We start from the raw sequence: 22,015 nt of genomic DNA, 5'->3' as shown, positions 1-22,015 counted from the left end.
CAATCCCCACTATAACCATTAAAACCATTACAAATTCTATGAGGGTTTCTATTGTTTGGTTTTTTTCAGCAGGGCAATACAGTAGCAATTTTTTTAAAATTGAATTCTTACAAAAGATACATTATATAACAAACAATGAGACAACGTATATACATAGAGGAATGTAACATAAGTACAAAGGATGACAAGAAGTTTTTTAACCCCTTTTCTCTTTTCTCTTTTTAAATTCTAACCTAAAGTAGTGTCTCCGTTTATAATGGATGATATAATCTTATTTAAAGCCTGAGATGTTTTAATGGCTTTTTTGTATCTTTGTAATTTATAAAGGGAATCAGCAAAACCTTTTATCTCAAAGCAAAATAAAGTAAAATTAGGTTTCGAAGCTGTCCCTCTGGATTTTGATGTGGTATTTGCCCAGGCACAGGATTTTAACTGCGTTGTCCGAAAGGACAGAACCGGTGTTACTGCATAGCAAGATGGCCATTTTTCTTTGATATCATATAGGTTATTGAATGAGGTAAAAATAAGTAGCGAGATCTCAGTCCAGAAAGAGGTTGAATAGGGACTATTCTAAAAAATAGATGAGGCACTGATTCCTCTTCAGAACCACAGAAAGACCATTTCGGGAACTTTAGATAAGAAAAAACTGCAAAAATTCTAAATGATTTTACTATGAATCTCTTTAACCTTAGTTGGTATTACAAGATGGTTGTATTCAGACCAGACATTATGAAAAGGTAATGAAGGATAAGTCTATTACCATAAAACCACAGATTTTGGAGCAACACTGCTCACATAAAGTTTTTCTAATAAGTTTACTGTTGCATTTGTGATCTAAGAAATCCACTCCTCCTATCATCAGGCGAGGTGGTTCATCCTTTACAGTAGTGATAATGGCAACCGAACTGACTGCTACTACACCCAACTGCTAGTTTGTAACCCACCAGAAACAATAAAAGAAGATGAACGACATTATACAGGTTAGGATACAGAAGATAAGGGTTTTTTTGTTTTGTTTTGTTTTCTGCGAAAAGACTGAAAACTGGTGATTAAGTGAAGCTTTATGGAGCTTTCCTTCAAATTATGTTAAAAAAAATAATAGTTACTCGAAGTTTTTCAACATTAATTTCAGCATTAATCATCCTTCTGCCTTGCTAACATGCCTAACGCAACCAAAACCATACAGGCCTCCCCACTGACTAAGGCTGAAGCGATGGTTCCATATGATTTCCTCCTGCTATACCTACTACCACTCAGGCATGACTGCCTAACACAACCAGAGCCATACAGACCCTCCCAGTGACTAAGGCTGTGACAAGCCCCACTGGCACCATTAATGCATGCTCAGTGCCTCTGCTTCCATAAGGCATAGGTCAGCTCCAGGGTCGTCAGCCGGGTACCACCGCTCAACAACCTTTTGCTCCTTTAACCCCGGAACATCTCCTCGTGGCGAAGCAGTGGCCTTGATGTCTCCCAGCCACCCCCTGCAACTAGACCTCGGGTTAGGTGTTACTACCCCATCACTCCTTCAACAAAGTTTAACAAACTTAAGTGCCATCTGCTGGCACAAAGAATAAAGTCCAGTTATTAATCTACTGTTATTGGATGCCCTGCAGGGGTGTCCAATCTTCTCCACAAAGGGCCAGTGTGGGTGCAGGTTTTCATTTCAATCAAGCAGGAGCCACACTTGATTCCTCCTTTTTAATCAGTTGATCTTGGCTTTCAATAGACTCCGGTGTTGCTTCTACTTGGTTGGAATGAAAACCTGCACCCACAACGGCCCTTACGGTTAAGAGTGGACATCCCTTGCTTCAGAGAGTTTTTTGGATACAGCGTTGGTATTTACAATGAACGTAGTGAACACTCATAAGCTTATTCATTCACACTGAACATAGCGTAAGTGAACTATAAATGAACTGGGAATGTTTGGTGGTACTTGTGGACAGGGCAGTGAATATTTTATTTACTTGGGTGCAATCCAAGAATAAGTCACTATTTTTTAAAGAGGTACTCTACACAGTAAAAATGTCTCATTTATAATTTGATAGATGTGCAATTTAAATCATAGTAAAATGGTAATAAACATTAGGATGTAAAACTTCTTTGTAACAGCTTTAAAAAATTAAACACATTTTAAACCATTAAAAAATTAATTTATAAAATATCTTCCTTTAGTTAAGGCAACTGTTAACTGTTGTGCATGCATTTATATGTGTATAATTACATTTGATAAGTAGAGCAAGGGTTTAGGCTAGAGGCTTTACAGTATGTCTATATATCTACACTTTGCTAGAAAATAATCAAAAACATATTTTTGATATCATTCTGATGCCAAAACTGACAAACAAGGAACACTGCAAGCGTAATGGCTGGGTATCTAAATTCAGTTCATTAAATGAAGCCCATAACATAGAAACGATTAGAACATATTGAAAATTTTCAGTAATATGTTAAGGTCTCAATAATGTGTAAAACAGTTAAATTTATATGAACAACATTGATCTAAGAATTATGAAATAAGACATATTCTATATGGCATATAGAGTATGTTCAGTTAAAAGCAGAAAGAGTCTATTTGAAGTTTACTGCATTTATTAATAAATGTGTTCTGATTAATATATGACAAACAGACATGTTAAGTACAGAGTACTTAGTGTGTTGTGATCAAGTGACACAAATCTGATTGAAAAAATCTTTTGGGAATAAAAAAAATTGTTCTTTCATAAATGGACCTAGATTGTCTGAAAAACAATACATGGCCATAAAGACTGTAATTGGAACATTTTATACAGTAACTGGTTTGTCTCACTATTAGAATATCATTTTCTGCAGTGTTTTTCTTTGTCTTTCCTGTAGAAACAGCTTCAGATTTTGTTACATTTAATCATTCATCTTCAGTAAGCGATTTATCCTGGTTAGGGTCAAAGTCTATCCAGAGCCTATTCCAGGAACAGTGCTGCAGCAATATACCATAAACCTTTTATTAAAATCATCCCCGCATTACACACATACACAGTCTTCTCTTGTGCCCTTCTGTGAATGTTTAGCTCCTATCAATTATTGCCAAACACATGGCTAAATGGTTCTGTTTTATCTGATAAAAGTTTAACATTTGGTAGTTACCACAGGAATTTCCATCACAAAACAATGCAAGTGCGAGTTACATGCTACAATCCTGACCTCTCTCCTCAATGCATGTATCAATGCCAACATCACACAGGAATCAGGAATGTGTCAGTGCCTTTTAATGAGGTAACTAGGAAAAAATGTCAGTAATAGTCCCAAAAAAATGGCAAAAGCTATGTCTTTTTGCCCTAACCATGAACCATCAAAAAGCTGTCATGCCACCCCTGTAGCAAATATTAATTGGGGTCATTCATTCATTCATTCATTCATTCATTTCATCACAATTACAATGATGGATTGACTTCACAAATGAATGTGAATCAAGCCAGATATATTTTATTAAAAATGTAACTGTGGCCTCAGATAAAAGAAAAAATAATAATAATAAAAAAACACTCTAAAGAAATATAACGTGCTGAGCTTCAAATACTTGAGGAAAAAATTAGGAAAATCAGGATTCACCAATACTGATACTATATACTACATTGATAGTACAATTATACAATGTAGCCTATATTTCAAAAACTGCTGATCTGGGATTTTCACATATAACAACCTACGAAAAACATCGGGTGAGAGACAGTTCTGTCAGTGGAAAGGCCTTGTTGAGGTGAGAGGTCAGAGGACAATGGCCAGACTGGTTTGAGATGACAGGAAGCCTATGATAACTCAAATAACCACTCAACTGTGGTGAGCAGAAAAGCATCTCAGAATGCACAACATGCTGAACCTTGAGGCAGGTGGGCTACAACAGGAGAAGACCACATCTGGTTCCACCCCTGTCAGCCAGAAAGTACAGGAATCTGAGGCTATAGTAGGCACAGGCTCACTGAAACTGGACTGTTAAAGATTGGAAAATGATGCTTGGTCTTTATGTCTTTTATGCATTGTGCTGCTGCCCCATGATTGGCTGATTGGACAACTGCATGCCTAAGCAGATGTACAGGTGTTCCTAATAAAGTGGTCAGTGTGTGTATGTCAAATATTTTTTGCATTCATTCCCAGTTCATGCCAAGCATCTGGCAACTGAGGTCCCACAGCTTCTGTGCCATTTCATCATCTCTAGCAGCTCTTGTGCAACTTGATGGTCTACAATTGCTGCAAAGTGGCAAGAAGGAAAATGATTACACCATGATCAATGATTACACTTCATGTACACATGCACTGTGAACACAATTATACATCTGAGATCTATTAAACCACCTGGAGACAATTAGCAACCATGTGGGAATGTAATCACCTGTAATAGCCACCACTGTGTGAGTCGAGGGCTGGCTCTACAGCACAGTAGATTAAAGTCTGAGCCCCCTGCACTGCTGTCTTAGTGAAAGGCCTGACCATTTTCCACATGCAAAGGAGCCCAAGGTTCATGTGTCTCTTTAGTTCAGTGCGAACGATGCCTGGGTGGACAGCATATACTGTCACTCCTGTGTCTGTTCAATATACACATACAATTGTTATATTTTTTAGAATGCTATTGAATGCTTGCTTCTGATTGGTCAGAAACAGATGACAGTAGTTCCAACTGCAAGGTTTATATTAACGCACGTTCTAATATTTCCTCATTTCTATAGCAACAACTGACACAGGGATTTTTATGGCAGATGCTTTGCATAGCAAAAATATTTGTAAATGTTGATATGGTGAAGTCTGTAAGGAGATGTTTATTTAACTTTTTGAAGTGTCTAGTGTCAGCACTTTGAGGTAAAGCTCTAATTTTAAGTTTTACAGTGTTAAGGTGTTTCTTGGTAACATGAAAAGCTGCAATATTTGTCTTATTAACCTCAAGAGAGTTATAAAGAGAGGCTCTGTTGATTATTTACAGCTTTTATGATATGTGACACTAGGAACTAACTCGTGTCACAGAAATTCCGCAGCATTTAATATAACTAAAAATGAATAAAAAGTACGATAAAAGTTGTAATTGTCAGCAAATTGCTGTGGTATAAGAGGAATAAAGCTCTTTGGGACATGCTGTTATTTGGAAAATAAAATTCAGAATGGCAAAAGTAATTCTGCTTCAAGTTGGGTTGCATCACATCACCTCATCATTGATTATTTTCCTATAATAACATGCCCCATTGTGATTTATTCATTACTTAATGACTCCTCTCATTTTGCTTGAAACACTTGTTCTTCCCAAAGTGAATAGAATTATTAGGTATCAATATATTGTTCATAATTAACTTACTCTTGCTGACTGTAGAGGCAAATTATTATATATCAAAAGAAAATTTGTATAGCAAATCGCCAAAATATCCACTATAAATGTGTTAACCTGCTAACATTATTATTAAGGGCATCACTGGAGCACGTCAAAACTCACCTTTAAGTCTTTTGGCCAGGGATCGCGTGCAGAGGATATTCGCTAGCTTGCTCTGTCCATACGCCCTCCTGCTGTGGTAACTCCTCTCACTGTTGATGTCATCCAGTTTAATTGTGCCCCAGCTATGAGCCATGGAGGACACGATGATGATTCTTGACGGGGCAGACTTTTTCAGCAAATCAATCAGCAGGAAAGTTAGAAGGAAGTGGCCTAGAAGGCAGCAGCGTTGGACAGAGCTAGCACAAACTAAATTCAATTACATTTACATAACCTGACATTAATTAATTTTTCAGAAAGCTACAGAAACAATATCAAATAAGTCAATGATGAATGTACAGTTATGAAATACTACAGGTTTGAGGTTCAGCAATTCTCTTAGATGAAAAGAAAGAAAAAATATTTTACCCAAATGATTGACTCCAAATTGCATCTCAAAGCCATCTGCTGTCTTAGAATAGGGGCACATCATGACTCCAGCGTTGTTTATTAGAATATGTAATTGCTTCTCCTCTGAACAGGTAAAAACGAATAATACTGTGAAGACAGTATCCAATTTTGTGGTGTGTAATATATTTCTCATTATAAAAAGTACAGGGTGTCCCATAAGTCTCTATACATAGGGGATTATGTATGCCAGCACCACATCAGTTGTGCCTTCGTCAGTGGATGTTTGTGGACGTCCACTTCTCGGTTGGTCTGCGACACTTCCACTCTTTTTGAATTTGTTAATAAGTTTGGCAACAGTGTCGTGCATTATGCGCTTGCCATGTTTCCTGTTAAAGTCCATCGCAACCTTGCGACAGCTTTCCGATCTAGCCATGAGAATGATTTCATTACGTTCTTCTTTTGTCAAAGGCAATCTAAAAGGCCATCTGAAGACAATATAATATAACTAATATAACTATAAACTAAGTATGAAAAATTTTGGAAGACATTTTGCTAAAAAGTGTTAATTTCCCCTTTGTATGGAGACTTTTGGGACACCCTGTATATATTATGTATCAATATATGTTACAATATATGCATGCTTCTTATAGCTACAGGTGTCATTCCATAAACCACATCATATGAGGTTGTAGTCAGTCTTCACTTACCATTGTTTATCACTTCTGCAAATTCTCTGATTGATTTGGTGTCCGCCAAATCTAGTTTCCTGATTATAACGTTTTGGTTGCCTGACTCTGCAACAATCTCTCTCTGCGCTGCTTCAGCTTTGGCAATATCTCTGCAAGCCATGATGATCCTGGCCCCTGTGAGACAGCACTACGAAACCTGACTAGTCATTATGTAACGGCTGTGATTAAACGATTGTGACTTTTCTCTTGTGTAGTTCTTGCTTAGATGCTGTCTGATTACTGTATGATCTACAGAATCATATCTTTGCTTAAAAAAATGAGTGATGCTTACCTCTTTTTGCTAAATCTCTTGTGGTTTCTTTGCCAATGCCAGTGTTGGCTCCTGTAATAATAACTGTTTTGCCATCAAGTCTTACCATGGAAGACCACTGGCCAAAGAAAAATGCCCTAACACAAGATGATGATGGAAAATGAGCAGTCTTGTACAGTAGAATACAGTAAATTTTACAGCCTAAAACTACATCTAAAACTATTCTTAAAAAGGATTCCAACATAAATATATCATATAGGCTTTTGTGGCTGTCCATCCCTTAATAAAAAAGTGAGTTCTTTCCATTGCCAGTTTAAACAATTGTCATCATCTGTACCACACCACTGAATTAACACAGCATGCAGTGCTACACAGAACATAATATGCAAAAGTTCAGTTTACCTTAGTGTATAGATGTTGGCCATCGTGCTCTCACAACAGAAAATAACACATCTATGGACAGAAAGTGCTTACACACACTTTCAGACTGTGACGTGCCATGTGCTGGTTGGGATTACTGTTCAGCTAATCTACAGCTAATCTCCAAGGGAGGGTTCAAAACTGTTCATTAAGGTAGTGTGCCTTCCAGAAACAGCCTGTATCCCTTATTCAGTACTCCCAGTGAAATCAGATGAACAGGGTACTGAGCAGTGCTTGCTAATGAGTATAGTGCAATATCTGCCTAGACGGGATGCCAGGTGTCTGTGAAATACTAATGTAGTTAAATAAAAGAATATTAATAAATGGTGGAAATTCTTAATCATGTATGTTTTAATGAGAAAAAAAAATAGATTGAAGAATGGTGTTATTTATTGCAGTGCATTGCATTTGATATATTGCAGCCAAGTGTACAGAAAAACTAAGAAACAAAAGAGTATTATGAAAGTAAGAAGGATTATGTTAGGCTTATGTTAATTCTCTTCATACAAAAAAGACTAAAATATGGAGAACATTTATCCGCATTACTTATTCTATTACTGTCACATCCAAATCCACTGCCAATTCAGGAGCCGCCATGAATCCATAATCTAATCCAGGGCATTAATTCACTCTCATTCACTGGTCTATTGAACTTACCCGTTTCCTGTTAACTTCCTCATTTACTGTACTTTCCCAGTATTTATACCAGTTCGGGCGGCATGGTGGTGGAGTAAGTAGTGTTGTCAAGTCACATCTTCAGGCTTTCTGGGTTGATCCTGAGCTCTGATTATTGTCCGTGTGGACTTCATGTGCAAGTCCATGTGGGTTTCCTGCAGGTTCTCCAGTTTCCTCCTACCTCCCAAAAACATGTAGGTGAATTGACTAGGCTAAATTGTCCCTAGATGTAAATGTGTGCGAATGGTGCTCTACAAGGGAACAGGATGTGCTGCTGTTGTACACTCAGTGTTTTCTGGGATATGCTCCACATCCACCATGACCCCAACCAGGATAAAGCACTTACTAAAAATGACTGAATGAATTACCAGTTCATTCATCACCTGTTTTTGTGAGGTTTTGCCATGTCATGGTGCATTTCTGAGCATTCTCTGTACATTATTCCTGGTTTTTGACTTTTTTGCTTCTGTCCTTTATTTTGATTGCCCTGCATTGCGGTTTGCCTGACGTTCGACCCCGGCCTGTTTTTGACCACAAGGTTGCCCACTGAAATGGATTGTTAATACAGGCACAAACACTGCCTTTTATATATACACCATATGGTCAATTGTATGTGGATATCTGACCCTCACACCTATATGTTAGCCTTCCTCAAACTCTTGCCACAAAGTTGGAAGCATACAATTGTATAGAATATCTTTGTATGCTGTAGCGTTACAATTTCCCTTCACTGGAATTAAGGGGCCTAAACATGTTCCAGCATGACAGTGTCCCTCGGCACAAAGAAAGGTCAATGAAAACATAGTTTGCTAAAGTTGGAGTGGAAGAACTCGAGGGGCCGACAACCACGTTCCAAAATCTAGTGGAAAGCTTTCCCAGAAGAATGGAGGTTATTATAACAGCAAAGGGAATAGGATGTTCAAGTACATATGGGTGTCCACATACTTTTGGCTATATAGTGATTGACAAGATTTGACTTGGAGGTTTTGATTTATTTTAAATTAAATAAGCTGTTAAAAAAAGTGAAAAAATGTTGCCATTATGTATTTCAGCTTAACCTAAAGCCACATTCTTAAGAAGTGTTCTTCAAGGGGTTCTTTGTAATAATTATGATTTCTTAGCATCCTAAAAGGGTTCTAACTGATTTGTGCTGAATTTGATTTTGTGCTCAACAAACTACTTCTGCTGCAATTCTACCACTGAATCTTTTTGTAGAATTTTTTCCACACTATTTACATAGTAAAAGTATGGTAACAGGGTTCAATTTAATCAATGTGTCAAATAACTGGAGATAATTTAGTATGTAAGAAATCATCATGTATCTCAGCATTTAATGGAGAGATGTTGAAAGAAAGACCACATGCTTCAAAATGTATCAAAATCAAAAGTAAAAGTAGAAAAGAACTATTTTAAAGATGTTAGAATTTTAACTATTTTTTAAATCTAATGTATGAACAATGAGTGAGAATAAAAGGCTAATTGTTCTTGTGCTTAGATGATTTGTAAGGATTTGATTGATGTTTTAGATATAGCTAATAAATACATTCAACATGTTAAGAAACACATTTGACTGAACTGGTAGCAGAAAACAAGAATCTAATTTGTGGCAAGTACTTGGACGGCCTAAATTAAAAACTAAGTGTTGTGTTTTTGATGAAAATGCAGTTGAATAAGAACACAAGTGTTGATTTTAATATTCAGTACAAACCCTTGAAAATGATACTTAAGTATAGGAATGAAGTACTATTACTTAAATCCATTTCAGCTCTGAGCTACACATATTAAAAGTTTGTAAATGTATTGTTAATATTCTTCATGTGCATATTGACTTGCTAACTACCAAATTCTTACCATCATGATGAAACTGATGAAATAGCTACATAACATAACATTCATAAAAACTGAATATGGCACATTTAATGTTATTGCTCGTTTTTACTTGTAAACATTTTTTAAATAACTTTTTCACTGTTGAAAAGAATTTGCATTAGATTGCAATGTCTTTTGATCAAGGTTCCCATGTTGACTTGATTCCTTGGCTCTCCAAATCAGTCATCTAACAAACTTCATTTGAACTCAAAGCTCTGTACAGCTCTGTATTCCTAGTTCCAGTCCTGTGGATTAACTTCATTGTGTTAGAACAGGAAAAGTGGAACTATGCAGGGTTGTCAGGTCAGTTGATACTCTGGCATGGAACATGAACAGACAACAACAACAACAACAATTATTTCAGGCTGCATTTATTTTCCCTGTATCCCTATTTTATTCATTATTGTCAAATAGCAATTAAGTTGGATGATACATGTTAGTAATGTGTCTCTTGAAGCTGCTGGAAGATTGCGATGTACACTGGTGTATGTTTTCATACATTGTCTGACTAATGACCTTGTTACGTTCTCTCCATAGTCTAGGGGTTGGGGAGGAAGTAACACAAAAAAAAAAAAAGTAAAGATGTGGCTCTAAAAAAAAATTAGCCAACGAAAAATTACAGCAAAACAAGCGTGGAGAAATCTCCTTTTCTCCTATCCCAGAAAAGCCAATTAAATAACATAAACAAAGATCGATTAGGTTCTTCGAACACACCTGTTGTTGTTGATTAGTAAGGCTGGATTGAGTTATCTGAGATCATTGCGCGTTCATGCGCTGGGTTAAAAGGGGCTATGTATCGATAGTAGAAACACTGATCGGCAGCGCTGCTATTGGTTGTCCACAATGGCCAAAGAGCGTGCCCACTTTTTCTCAGCGACAGAACAAGAACTCTTAATGGAGGGCTATGGCGAGTCCCAAACTTTAATAAAAACGTCTGGGAACACCTCAAAGGCTGCAAAAGCCAGGAGAAAGGGTTGGCAAAAAGTTGCAGACAAGTTAAATGCATAAGTAGTGATGGTGTTGGATGTTTTTATCACTTATTACAGTATATATTATGTAATAATATATACTGTAATAAGTGATAAAAACATCCAACACCGTCACTACTTATGCATTGTAATAATTATGTAATAATTATGTAGTAATTCTTTTTTTAATTTTCATAATTACTTTAATCTTTTATATTAGAGCCACCACGGGACCCACTAGAACTTGGGAACAAGTAAAGGTGAAATACAAGAATATTCTACAAAATGGTAATATTAACTACATATACTGTTCATGTAGTGTATGTGTAGTGTTGGAGACATCTACAAGTTCTCCGCATCTCCAATAGTGTAAAGGAAAGTGCCACTCGCAGAGAATCTCAACGCAATGCACACAGTTTGTGCCGTTGTTAAAGCCCTACTCCGACGAGTCGAACTTTTAATATGAGGTTCCAACAAATTAATTATGTAAATGACACCCTCACGTGAAAAACCATATCTTTCACAAAGTGCACTATCTCGCTGTGCTAATGGATCCTGTCTGTCTGGCAAAACGCGATTAAGTCTAAAAGCTCTGCGAATTATCCTCGCACCTTCCGCAACAGGTTGCTCTCGTAAACACGGGCAAGACATGGCTGCAACAGACTTCCCCTATCACTTCTGCTTATAAAGCCGCGATCTGATCCTGTTTACATGAAATAAGCCTGCTCCCGAGCAGGTTTCAGCTTACAGACCCGTTGCTATGACAACAACTTCAGGATGACAACAATCAAATCCAGCTAACTGAGTTAGCGACGTACGAAGAACGGGCCCCAGAAAACAACCAAATCGTCAGGAGAGGGCAATGCCAATATAATAAACAAAACAAGATCTTCCTAAAGAGTTTAAACAATATAAATTACCTACCAAAAGAAAAGCAAATAAGAGAGTCTTACCTCTCTCCCTGATTAATGAAAAAACAGGAGAAAAACAGAAAGGGGGTAAAACCCAAATGAATAGGCCCCCATCTCCCTACACGGTTTTACTGTTTAACTCACAAAAAGATCCAATGACCACTTCATATACACACAACAGATTCAACGATTATACTTTTGCTCAACAGCAATTACACAACACATTGATTGGGATAGCAGAAAAGGGACTCTCTCCGAGCTCTGCTTCTACGTCACGGGACGTACCACCCCCACCGTTAAAGTTATTCACCTTCACTATTAGAAATATAGAACATTCACATATTTTTACACAAATCACTAATTCAGTAGTTTATAATCTGGACAATGCATCAACAACAACATTGTCTGAACCTCTTCTGTAACGGATATCCAGGTTAAAGTCTTGGATAGCAAGAGACCATCGCATGAGCCGCTGACTTGAGTTAGACAAAGAAAAGTTAATGGGTTATGGTCCGTGTACACAACTATGGGGGCCACACTACCACCTAAATATACTTCAAAGTGCTGTATTGCCATGAACAGTGCCAATGCTTCCTTCTCAATAACACTAGTTAACACATATAGTTCTGCTGACACTTTGAGAACTTCTTTGAGAACGAAACAGGATGCTCTACACCGAATTGATCGTCCTGCAGCAGGACTTTGGTAACGGGCCATCAATGATCAGACATTCAAATGGCTCACTCATGACAGGGATGGGAGTAAGAGGTGCTACAGGAACTTTCTGGTTCGGCTTTCCTGCGAGTTGGCAAACGTTGCAAGCTTTGCAGAAGGCAGACACAGCAGACTTAATACCAGGCCAGTAGAAGTATCTGGAAACACAGTAGAATGTCTTCGTCACTCCCAGATGACCGGACATTACATGTTCATGAGCCAGTTTCAACACATGTGCGATAACCACAAGGCAAAACTATCTGCTGGACCTCCTGACAATTCTCATCATCGATGTCTGGTTTCCATCTGTGCATCAACAGTCCATCATCCCAGAAATACATCACCCCTGATTTAGGTGCGTGCCCAAGATCTGCAGCTTTAACACACTTCGCTAGCGTCGGGTCTTCTCTTCGTGCCATTGTTAAGTGTTCTCTGCTCACTTTTAAGGGGCTTTTTGACTCTGAACTGGAATCAGACTCAAGCTCAGGCTCTGTGGGCAGTGTGCACTCTGTGGGGCAGTTTCAGGACCTAGAAAAGAGTCAGCTAGATTCACCACTTCCTTGAATTTTCGTGCCTGTGCACAAGTCACTGCGCATGCAGGAAAAGCTGAAGGATACGAAGTAGCAAGGTTAGTCAGCTCTTTTACAACTGGGGTATGTGTCACAATTGGGGTAGGGAACTGAACTTGGGGTAGGGAACTGAACTTGCATCAGAGGAAACTTTAGCAGTGTCTCAAGAATCCTTTCTGGTTCCCTGTACCACAGGTTGTATGTCTTTATTTATCAACATGTAACAAACTGAAAGGAAAGACTAGTATTTTGACTTTCATTTGGATAGGGTTTAAAGTTCACTGAAGTGGAAACTCATTCCTGCCTTATCACAATCTATGTGCAGTATATTCTTATGTTACGTCATCAACACTGGATTTTCATTGTCTTTCTTCAGGTTTGTTTGTGATGAACTTACCCCTGATAAACTGACTGTCCTCTTTCTTCATGGTTTCAATATAGTCTCTATATTTTCTGTACTGAGTTGGTAAAAAAAAAAAAAAAATCCCATTAAAATAACAATACATGCCCCTATTTTACCCCGTTAAATGCCTTTGTTAATCTTTAATCTCACTGGCAGCACTTCCTCAAGTGTGTGAGGGCTGGCTCATGTCAGGTGGCAGAGAGAAGCTACATACTGACTGATATTTACGTTCAGTGAATTAGACTTCCTGTATTGAAAACATAAGCTAGTATTTCAAGTATGAATGGGTGAGTAATCTTTAAAGTAATATATATGGTAAATACATTGTATATTGCAAAACATTTCATAACGATGTAAGTGTGTTATACTTGTGTCTTGATCATTTTTAACTTAATACATGTCAATACAATGTGTTGTTTCATGTTATAATATACTTGTATCTTAAGCATACCTTTACGTGTAGAGAAGGTAAAGCAACCAGGAAAAGACTACTCTAGACATATTAAAAGGAAAGGTATGTAGTTATGAGAGCAAGGAATGTGAGTTTGGATTAAACACATTAAACACAAGCAAGCACTACTGAATGAGCTCAGTTTATTTTGGAAAAAAAAATTAAGAAAATGTAATGCAATTAATTTAAGTAACAATATGTTTTTTATGCCATTACATTATATCTCTGTATAATACATAATGAATATAACAAAAAAGAAAAAAGCATTGTTTATTTATTTATAGAAAAGGTCACCTTTCTGTTATGACTAATATAATTAGCAGTATATTTGACATGAATATTAAATGAACACAATAGAACTGCATATACAGTATATATATTAGGCATCCTTTTTTTTAGTACAAACTTTGTTATAGATTTTTATTTTATGACTTCTACATTATTGATTTGGTACAAAAACCTTTTAGATTTCCAAACATTAATTTTCCAGCATAAAATTAAATGTTACAGAAAAATATTTGTATGTCAGCAAAGAAAGCAGAATATTACATAAGAGACACTTTACAGACAAAAACGTAATGAAGGCTGCTGGGTTTTGCTGCAGGAATAAGACGCAAGTGTGACAGTCAAAATCTCCAGAAGAACTGTGGCTGCTTCTGCAAGATGCTCTTTAAAAACTTACAGCTCATTTCCTTATAAAACTGCAGAAATTGTACCTGAGACTATTTTTTTTTTTTAAAGCGAAGGATCGTCACACCAGATATTGACTTTGTTTCATTTATTAATACTATATGCTCTTTATAGTATTTTTTTAAATGTAGAAACATTTAATTTCATTATATTATGAAGGTATCTTTACTCTACAGCATTTCTTTGCATTAGCCTTAGACTTTTGCACAGTACCGTATATACAGTATATTTGTTTTTACTTTCTTTTTTTTTTTTGCTACCAGTGCTGCATATGCATTGTTATTAACATTGATATATTGTACACAAATAGTATGTCACTGGCTCTGCAATGGACTTGTGGCCCATCCAAAGTGTATTCCAGCCAGTGTTCCTGAGATAAGCTCCTGTTCAACCACAAACCTGGCCATGATAAAATGGTTACTGAAGATGAATTAAATAATTATGTGAATGTTTTTTAAACATTGCTATCTGCAACAAAAATGTCAACCATATGTCTTGTGGGCAGTGGTAGCTCAGTGGTTAAGCAGTTGGCCTACTAATGGGAAGGTCTTGAGTTCAATCCCCAGGACTGCCATCCTGCTACTGCTGGGCCCTTGAGCAAGGCCCTTAACCCTCAACTGCTCCATTGTGTAAAAATAATGTAAGTTGCTCTGGATAAGGGCATCTGCCAAATGCCATAAATATAAATATGGTTGGTTCTATGTGGTCAATGTTTTCATTCTATGCATCAGTGGAATGTGAAAGTACAAGACTTCAATGCGCTTCTGTAAGTATATGGACACCTAAGCATCACACCCATATGCACTTTTTGAACATCCAATTCCAGGTTAGGTCCCCTTTGCTGTTATAATAAGCTCCACTCTTCTGGGAAGGCTTTCCACTAGATTTTGTAACGTGGCTGTTGGGAATTTTGCTCATTCAGCCACAAGAGGATTAGTGAGGTCTGGCACTGATTGTCAGGCGAAGAGGCCTGGGGTGCAGTCGATGTTCCAGTTCATCCCAAAGGTGTTCAGTGGGGTTGAGGTCAGGGCTCTGTACCTCTCGAGTTCTTCCACTCCAGCTTTGGTAAACCATGTCTTCATGGACCTCGCTTTGTGCATAGGGGCACTGTCATACCGGAACATGTTCGGGCCTCTTAGTTCCAGGAAGGGAAATTGTAATGCTATAGAATACAATGACAATCTAGATAATTGTGTGCTTCCAACTTTGTGGCAACAGTTTGGGGAAGAACCACATATGGGTGTGATGGTTAGGTGCCCACATAGTTTTGGCCATACAGTGTATTTGTTTGTGAATATTTCTGATGTTGACTTTTAATTAAACAGTGCAGGAATTACCTTTATGCTGCTGTTTCAAAACAGTAAAAAATTAGCACCCACCTAAATTGATGCAATAAGCCAGGCATGCTATGTACTTTAATCAGAAAGTTCCTCGATTCGGATTCCTAATGATGTGAATTGAATGCTGAGTCACCATTCATTGTTATTCATATTGCAAACTATTGTTTAGAACTAACATTCAGTAATCTGCTCTAGCCTGGCAGTAAAGGAAGTGTTTCACAACTTCTGCTTCAGCTCATATTTCCGTTTGAAGAAAAATTACAGTGAAATTTCACCAATGAAAACTTCCACCAATCAGCCATACTTAATATTACAGGTATGAGGGCAGTAAAAACACCATTTTGTTTTTGTTTTTTTTCACCATAGTACCATAGAGAACATGTTTCTCTAATTAGTCTTGACTTTGGTCAGACTTCAGCTGGAATTAAGCTCTGTGTATCATATTACATTTTAGTGACTATTACATAATCTAAAAGTATTGTTATACATATGGCACCATTCCAGATTTTATTATTTACAGTACATGGGACTGGATTTTCAATTTGCATTTCTTGTTGAGAGTTATTGGTCATCCATTACCTAAAAATCTGTTCACATGTGTTTCAAGTGTTATATTTTCTACTATCACCCTATAAGGCCACATTCTAATATGCCATTTACAAATAAAACATCTTCAATAGTAATGCATCTCAAGCTGTGCATACCAAGTAATGACAAATGTTTCCTGATTATTGCCTTTTTAGGAGCGAAATATTAAGCCTACCGATCGAATACAGGATCAGCCTGGTGGTTCTCTACATGTTTGTTTTTATTGGTGGGATCATCGGGGTGATAATGATGAGCACCACTCTTATGTCCAACATGCTGTCTATCACAAGAGTGTCAGTGATCAACCTGCTGGTGGTGCATGTGATCTTCCTCCTCACTGTGCCCTTCCGTGTCCACTACTATGTCTCCACTACATGGACACTAGGCTTCACCTTTTGCAAGCTGGTCAGCAACATGCTTCACGTGCACATGTACCTCAGCTTCATCTTCTATGCCATCATCCTGTGCACACGATACCTGGCTTACTTTGAATATAGACACCGACTGGAATTCTACCGAGATCTGCATGCTGTAATAGCCAGTGTGGCAATCTGGCTATTCATTTTGGCTATTATTATTATCCCTTCTAACCTCACTTATGGATCAGGAATGACTACAAATGATACTCAGTGCTTTACCTTTGGAACTGCTCTTAAAAATACAAATGTGAAAGTGCTAAATTACATCATCTGCACTGTGGTGCTGCTGATCTCAGTGATCTTGGCCTCATGTCAGTGTTACATACTTTGGTGTGTGTTCCGAAAGCATGGACATGTCTCATGGATTCATCAAGAGTTCTGGGCTCAGATCAAGAGCCTGTGCTTTGTGTTGATCATGCTCATTTGCTTTGTGCCATACCAGGCCTTCAGGATGTACTACGTATGCAAATATTTCGAAGAACTTGAAAAAGTCAATGAGGTTTTTCTGGCAGTCACGGCTTTCAGCTGCTTTGACATGCTTGTGTTCGCTGGCAGCAGTGTGTGGCGACATGCTTACAAAGTGTGCTGTGTTTCATGATGTATATATATATATATATATATGTGTGTGCCTTTCCTCCCTTCAGTTTGAGTAGAGTTAAATTTTTGCACAAATTTTTGCAAAAATCAGTTGCATGAGTGCATTGTTTATCACATTGGAGCAACTTATCTTCCGTTGCTTTATGATTTAAATAATGTTTACAAAAGTAAATATATGCTTGATTTTCAAAGATACACCAATATTCTGCAGTCCTATGGAGTCAGTCACATTAAGGGTGTTTTGTGCAAAAATATACTATATGTGGACACATGACCATGACACCCATATGTGTTTTTGAAAATCTCATTCAAGATTTAGTGCCCCTTTGCTGTTATAATATCCTCCACTCTTCTGGGAAGGCTTTCCACTAGATTTTGGCTTTGGGGATTTGTGCTCTTTCACAGCCACAAGGGCATTAGTGAGGTCAGGCACTGATGTTGGGTGAGGAGGCCTTGAGTGCAGTCAGTGTTCCAGTTCATCCCAAAGGTGTTCAGTGGAATTGAGGTCAGGGCTCTGTTCACGCCACTCAAGTTTTTCCACACCAACCTTGGCAAACCATGTCTTCATGGAGCTCGCTTTGAGCCCAGAGGCATTGTCATGCTGGAACATGTTTGGGTCTCTTAGTTCTAGTGAAGGGAAAATGCAAAGAAATTCTATACAATTGTGTGCTACCAACTTTGTGGCAACAGTTTGGGGAAGAACCACATATGGGTAAGATGGTCACGCGTCTGCAAATCTTTGGTCATATAGAGTAAATAAAGTAATCACCTTGGCTTTGTACCCTTGAAAATATAGTGTTGGGCCTTTAATAATCTAATATTGGGCCTTAAAGTAATCATCTAGTGTTGGGCCTTTAATAATCTAATATTGGGCCTTTAAAGTAATCATCTAGTGTTGCGCTTTTAAAGTAATAATATAGTGTTGAGCCTTTAATCATCTAGTGTTGTGCAGTTAATGTAATCATGTAGTGTTAGGGCTTTAATCATCAAGTGTTTGGCTTTTAATCATCTAGTGTTGGGCCTTTCATCATCTAGTGTTAGGGCTTTAATCATCAAGTGTTTGGCTTTTAATCATCTAGTGTTGGGCCTTTCATCATCTAGTGTTGGGATTTAAAGTAATCATCTTTTTTGGGGGGCCTTTAATCATCTAGTGTTGGGCTTTTAAAATAACCCTCAAGTGTTGGGCCTCTAATCATTTAGTCTTGGGCCTTTAAAGTAATAACATTTACCCACGGGCCGTAGGAAGTCATATTCATGTTCATTTAATGTACAGCCTGAAAAAGATGTGAAAAAAGTTTGATACTTGTAGCATGCCATCAAAAATTCGTGACTATGGGCCATAGAGTTAAGCACTTTCAATGAGGATCTGATACCAAAACTGACCGTGTTGTTATTCAGATAACAGACCTAACAACAGACTTAAGAGCTGTTCAGAAGCTGTGCAAAGGTTATGCACATGGGGTGAGTAAAACAACAGAGTTTCAGTTATGCACAATTCTGACCTTGATTTCTTGTGTGATATTGGCTTGTGCAAGGAGCAGTATTTAGTCCAGTGCCACCGTGTGACAGATGTAACCACAATATGTCACACTGAAGGTAAATTGAAATGGCTGTAAATTAAAATAAATAAATAAATAAAAACACACATTTAATAAAAATATATATATATATATATATATATATATATATATATATATATATATATATACCCACACTCCCTAGAGTAAGTAAGCCAACAACGTAGCAAATGAGTGCTTGGATCAAAATAAAATGGTTTAATGTTGTGGCTGTGTTTACTGTTTATAAAACTAATTTTCCTGTGTAGAAATGACAGATAGTTTTAAATGTCTCACCTTACTTCCTTTCTCACTGTGTTTGTTTTAATACACATTTCCTGTTATGCCAATATTAGAATAATATGCGGTGTCACTCTCCAGGAAATGCACCTAACCAAGTATGCAACCTAAGAGATGAGCAGATGAGATGGCAATAGCAATGATTCTATTGTAATCAGCCTTATTTCCACATCTTTCACCCCCAAGCCTGTTCCTTTATTAGGCCTAAACTACACTGATGCCACTCAATAACAGTTGCTTACTAATTAACAGTACAGCCAACTGGTGCATGCACTGAGGATCCGTTGGGGATTAAAGCTGTTTTTATTTACTGAATATCAGTGGATATCTGACATTATTTGCAGCTGTATGCAAACAAATATCTTTTTTTAAGTATGTATTTCTATTTTTTTATGGTTTTTTTTTTTTTAGTTAAACACTTACTAACTATACTCGTATATAAAGTTTATCATCATTTGTATAGCATGTACAGTTTCTATAAATTTGCTCCTTACTGATATTCATGTCTCATGTTTTTCATCTCACATTTTCCATCAGGAGCCACAACATGGGCAGTACCATGAACAACAAACCCATAGTATTGTGCGATGAGTGCAAAATATATGAAAAAATACACAGGACAAAAAATATACTGCATGCTAACTACGCAGGAATGAGAACATTACTGGGTGGATTACATGAGAAAGAGCTAAACATAGCTGTGTGGCTGTATAACCACAGCATCTTTTTTTCTGTAAACTTTCCTATCTTGGCTGCAGATGTGAATGTAAAGAAAGCACACGTCCTTTGGGACTCATTTAATCATTATTGCATTTGGACCACTGTGGATAATGAAGGCTATCTAATTCTACATTAGTTGTTGCTGCCTACATTGGTGTTAATTCATTATAAAGGTTTTCCTTTGGCATTTGTGCCTTTGTCTTGTTAAGGAAGAATAAAGCACCGTTTAAAAGAGTCTACGTTTCTTCATTAGAAACCTGGGCTTGTAGAAAACAAAGGTCCTGTTATTGTGCAAATGAATCCAGAAAGTCACAGTCTCTGATAGTTCATATGTGCTACAAACTGCATTAACAAGACCATATGCAACTAACATGTAGCCCAAAATGTATTAAGAGTAAATATGGGGTGTGGTCTTTTTTTTTTTTTTTTTAATCTTTTTACCTTTTTATTTCTCTCCAAATTTTCTTACTTGCCAAGTCCCACCCAAATGCACTTTCTCCTTCTCACAGCACATCACTGAGCAGCTGAACACTCTAATCGACATGGAGGAAAGTACTGAAACCCAGAGAGGATGTAAGCAGGAAGTGTCTTGCAATGTGAATGTTGTGACATGTGAATGTACCAGCACTGAACATGCTAGTTGATCAGTAAGTTCTACATAAATCTACATATGATCTGGTTGTAGAATCCAGTTTATGACAAAAACATAACAATGCAGAAATCACATTTGCTGTATGCTAGCTGTTATTTATCCACATGTTTGTGTTGCATTCTCTTTCTACTACACTACATTGCATTCAACAGCAGCCATCACCCATTTTAGTGAAGTTAGAATAGCTTCAGGGGGCTGGGGACTGTGGCCTAAATCCATTCTTTTCATCTTCTAATCTTCTGCTCAAGGTCACTGAGTGAATGGCTTTTTGTGCGTCCGGTCCACAGAGAGTGAGCATTGATCTTTAGCTGAAGTGTGGTCATGGCTTATGCCTCTCGACGGGCAAGACCAGGCTCTGCTGGACATTAAAGCTGTTTTGATAGGACACTGCTTGTCACACATGACATCATTCAGCATGTTGCATTGGACTGAATGCCTTTAAGCAATGGTCGCCTGCACTTCCTTTGTCCCTGATCACTGATTTAACTGGTGTACTGGAAAGAAAGGAATAAAGGACACTGAATAAATTTTGAGCAAACTATAGAACACTGAAGTCACTGAACTGGTGCTCATATTGTGGGCATGTTGGTGACATAAATATAGTAATCTATATGCGTATAATCTATAATTGATAATCTATAATCTATAATTTTGATGTGCTGTACCAAGAACAAAAAATGCTTTGTGCTCCATTAAACATTTGTTGTTGTTGTTTTTAAATAAGCTCTAGCAACACCAATTATACCCCACTACCCCTAAAATACTTCCAAATGTAATTCCAAAATAATATAAAAGCCAAAAATGGATCATTTCCTCTCCAAGGCGACGGAAAATACCAAACGACAAAGGTTATAACGCGTGCAAGACAGCATACCTAGCATACTAAGTAGTATGTCAAAACTGTATGCTGCTAATGTCAGGTATAGCAATCCGTCGAATCATACTATCTAGCAGGGTAGTATGCATACTTAACGTGGCCATGGCAACCAGCGAGAAGCCGAGCACGCGAGTAGCCTACTATTTCAGATAGGGTAGTATGCGGGGTTTGGACGTTGCCATGGCCACACGCATCTCACGCCTAGCTACTGGATGAGACTAGGGTGGGGAAGATGATTCAGGGTTGCCAGATTGGACTGATATATCTTGTCCGTGCATGCTTAAAAAACCGTCCCAGCGCTCTTTGAAAAATAAATAAATAAATAACAAATTACCAACTCCACGATTTCGTAAATAAATATAAGATATAATGGAAGTATAATGAAAGACAAAATTACAAACAACAACAAATAAAAAAAAAAAAAACATGTACCGAATTACATCTACCAGTCTGCCGCC

At 37.5% G+C, this 22,015-nt stretch overlaps 2 protein-coding genes across 2 annotated transcripts; one reads left to right on the top strand and one right to left on the bottom strand.

Moving 5' to 3' along the window:
• Window positions 1-2,623: 2,623 nt before the first annotated feature.
• Window positions 2,624-7,392, bottom strand: si:dkey-94e7.2 (uncharacterized protein LOC100141353 homolog). The gene is made up of 6 exons (XM_053233073.1): window positions 6,860-7,392; window positions 6,547-6,702; window positions 5,858-5,962; window positions 5,453-5,662; window positions 4,367-4,559; window positions 2,624-4,224 (listed from the first exon to the last, which is right to left on the bottom strand). The coding sequence occupies exons 1-6, from the start codon at window positions 7,113-7,115 to the stop codon at window positions 4,122-4,124; spliced, it is 1,023 nt and encodes a 340-aa protein (XP_053089048.1). The 5' UTR covers window positions 7,116-7,392; the 3' UTR covers window positions 2,624-4,121.
• Window positions 7,393-13,075: 5,683 nt separating this feature from the next.
• On the top strand, window positions 13,076-20,425 carry LOC113540019 (probable G-protein coupled receptor 141). The gene is made up of 2 exons (XM_026936185.3): window positions 13,076-13,654; window positions 16,592-20,425. The coding sequence occupies exons 1-2, from the start codon at window positions 13,647-13,649 to the stop codon at window positions 17,451-17,453; spliced, it is 870 nt and encodes a 289-aa protein (XP_026791986.1). The 5' UTR covers window positions 13,076-13,646; the 3' UTR covers window positions 17,454-20,425.
• The last annotated feature ends 1,590 nt before the right edge of the window (window positions 20,426-22,015 follow it).

Source organism: Pangasianodon hypophthalmus, chromosome 4, assembly GCF_027358585.1.
Source record: "Pangasianodon hypophthalmus isolate fPanHyp1 chromosome 4, fPanHyp1.pri, whole genome shotgun sequence".
Classification (NCBI taxonomy): domain Eukaryota; kingdom Metazoa; phylum Chordata; class Actinopteri; order Siluriformes; family Pangasiidae; genus Pangasianodon; species Pangasianodon hypophthalmus.
This window is presented reverse-complemented; position numbering and strand designations above follow the sequence as displayed.

Coding starts and splice junctions, on each gene's coding strand:
- si:dkey-94e7.2 (XM_053233073.1), bottom strand. CDS start 7,115: ATGGACAGCCACAAAAGCCTATATGATATATTTATGTTGGAATCCTTT. Junction 5,663..5,857: donor ATTTGGAGTCAATCATTTGG/GTAAAATATTTT, acceptor GCTGCCTTCTAG/GCCACTTCCTTCTAACTTTC. Junction 4,225..4,366: donor CACAGTGGTGGCTATTACAG/GTGATTACATTC, acceptor GCCACTTTGCAG/CAATTGTAGACCATCAAGTT.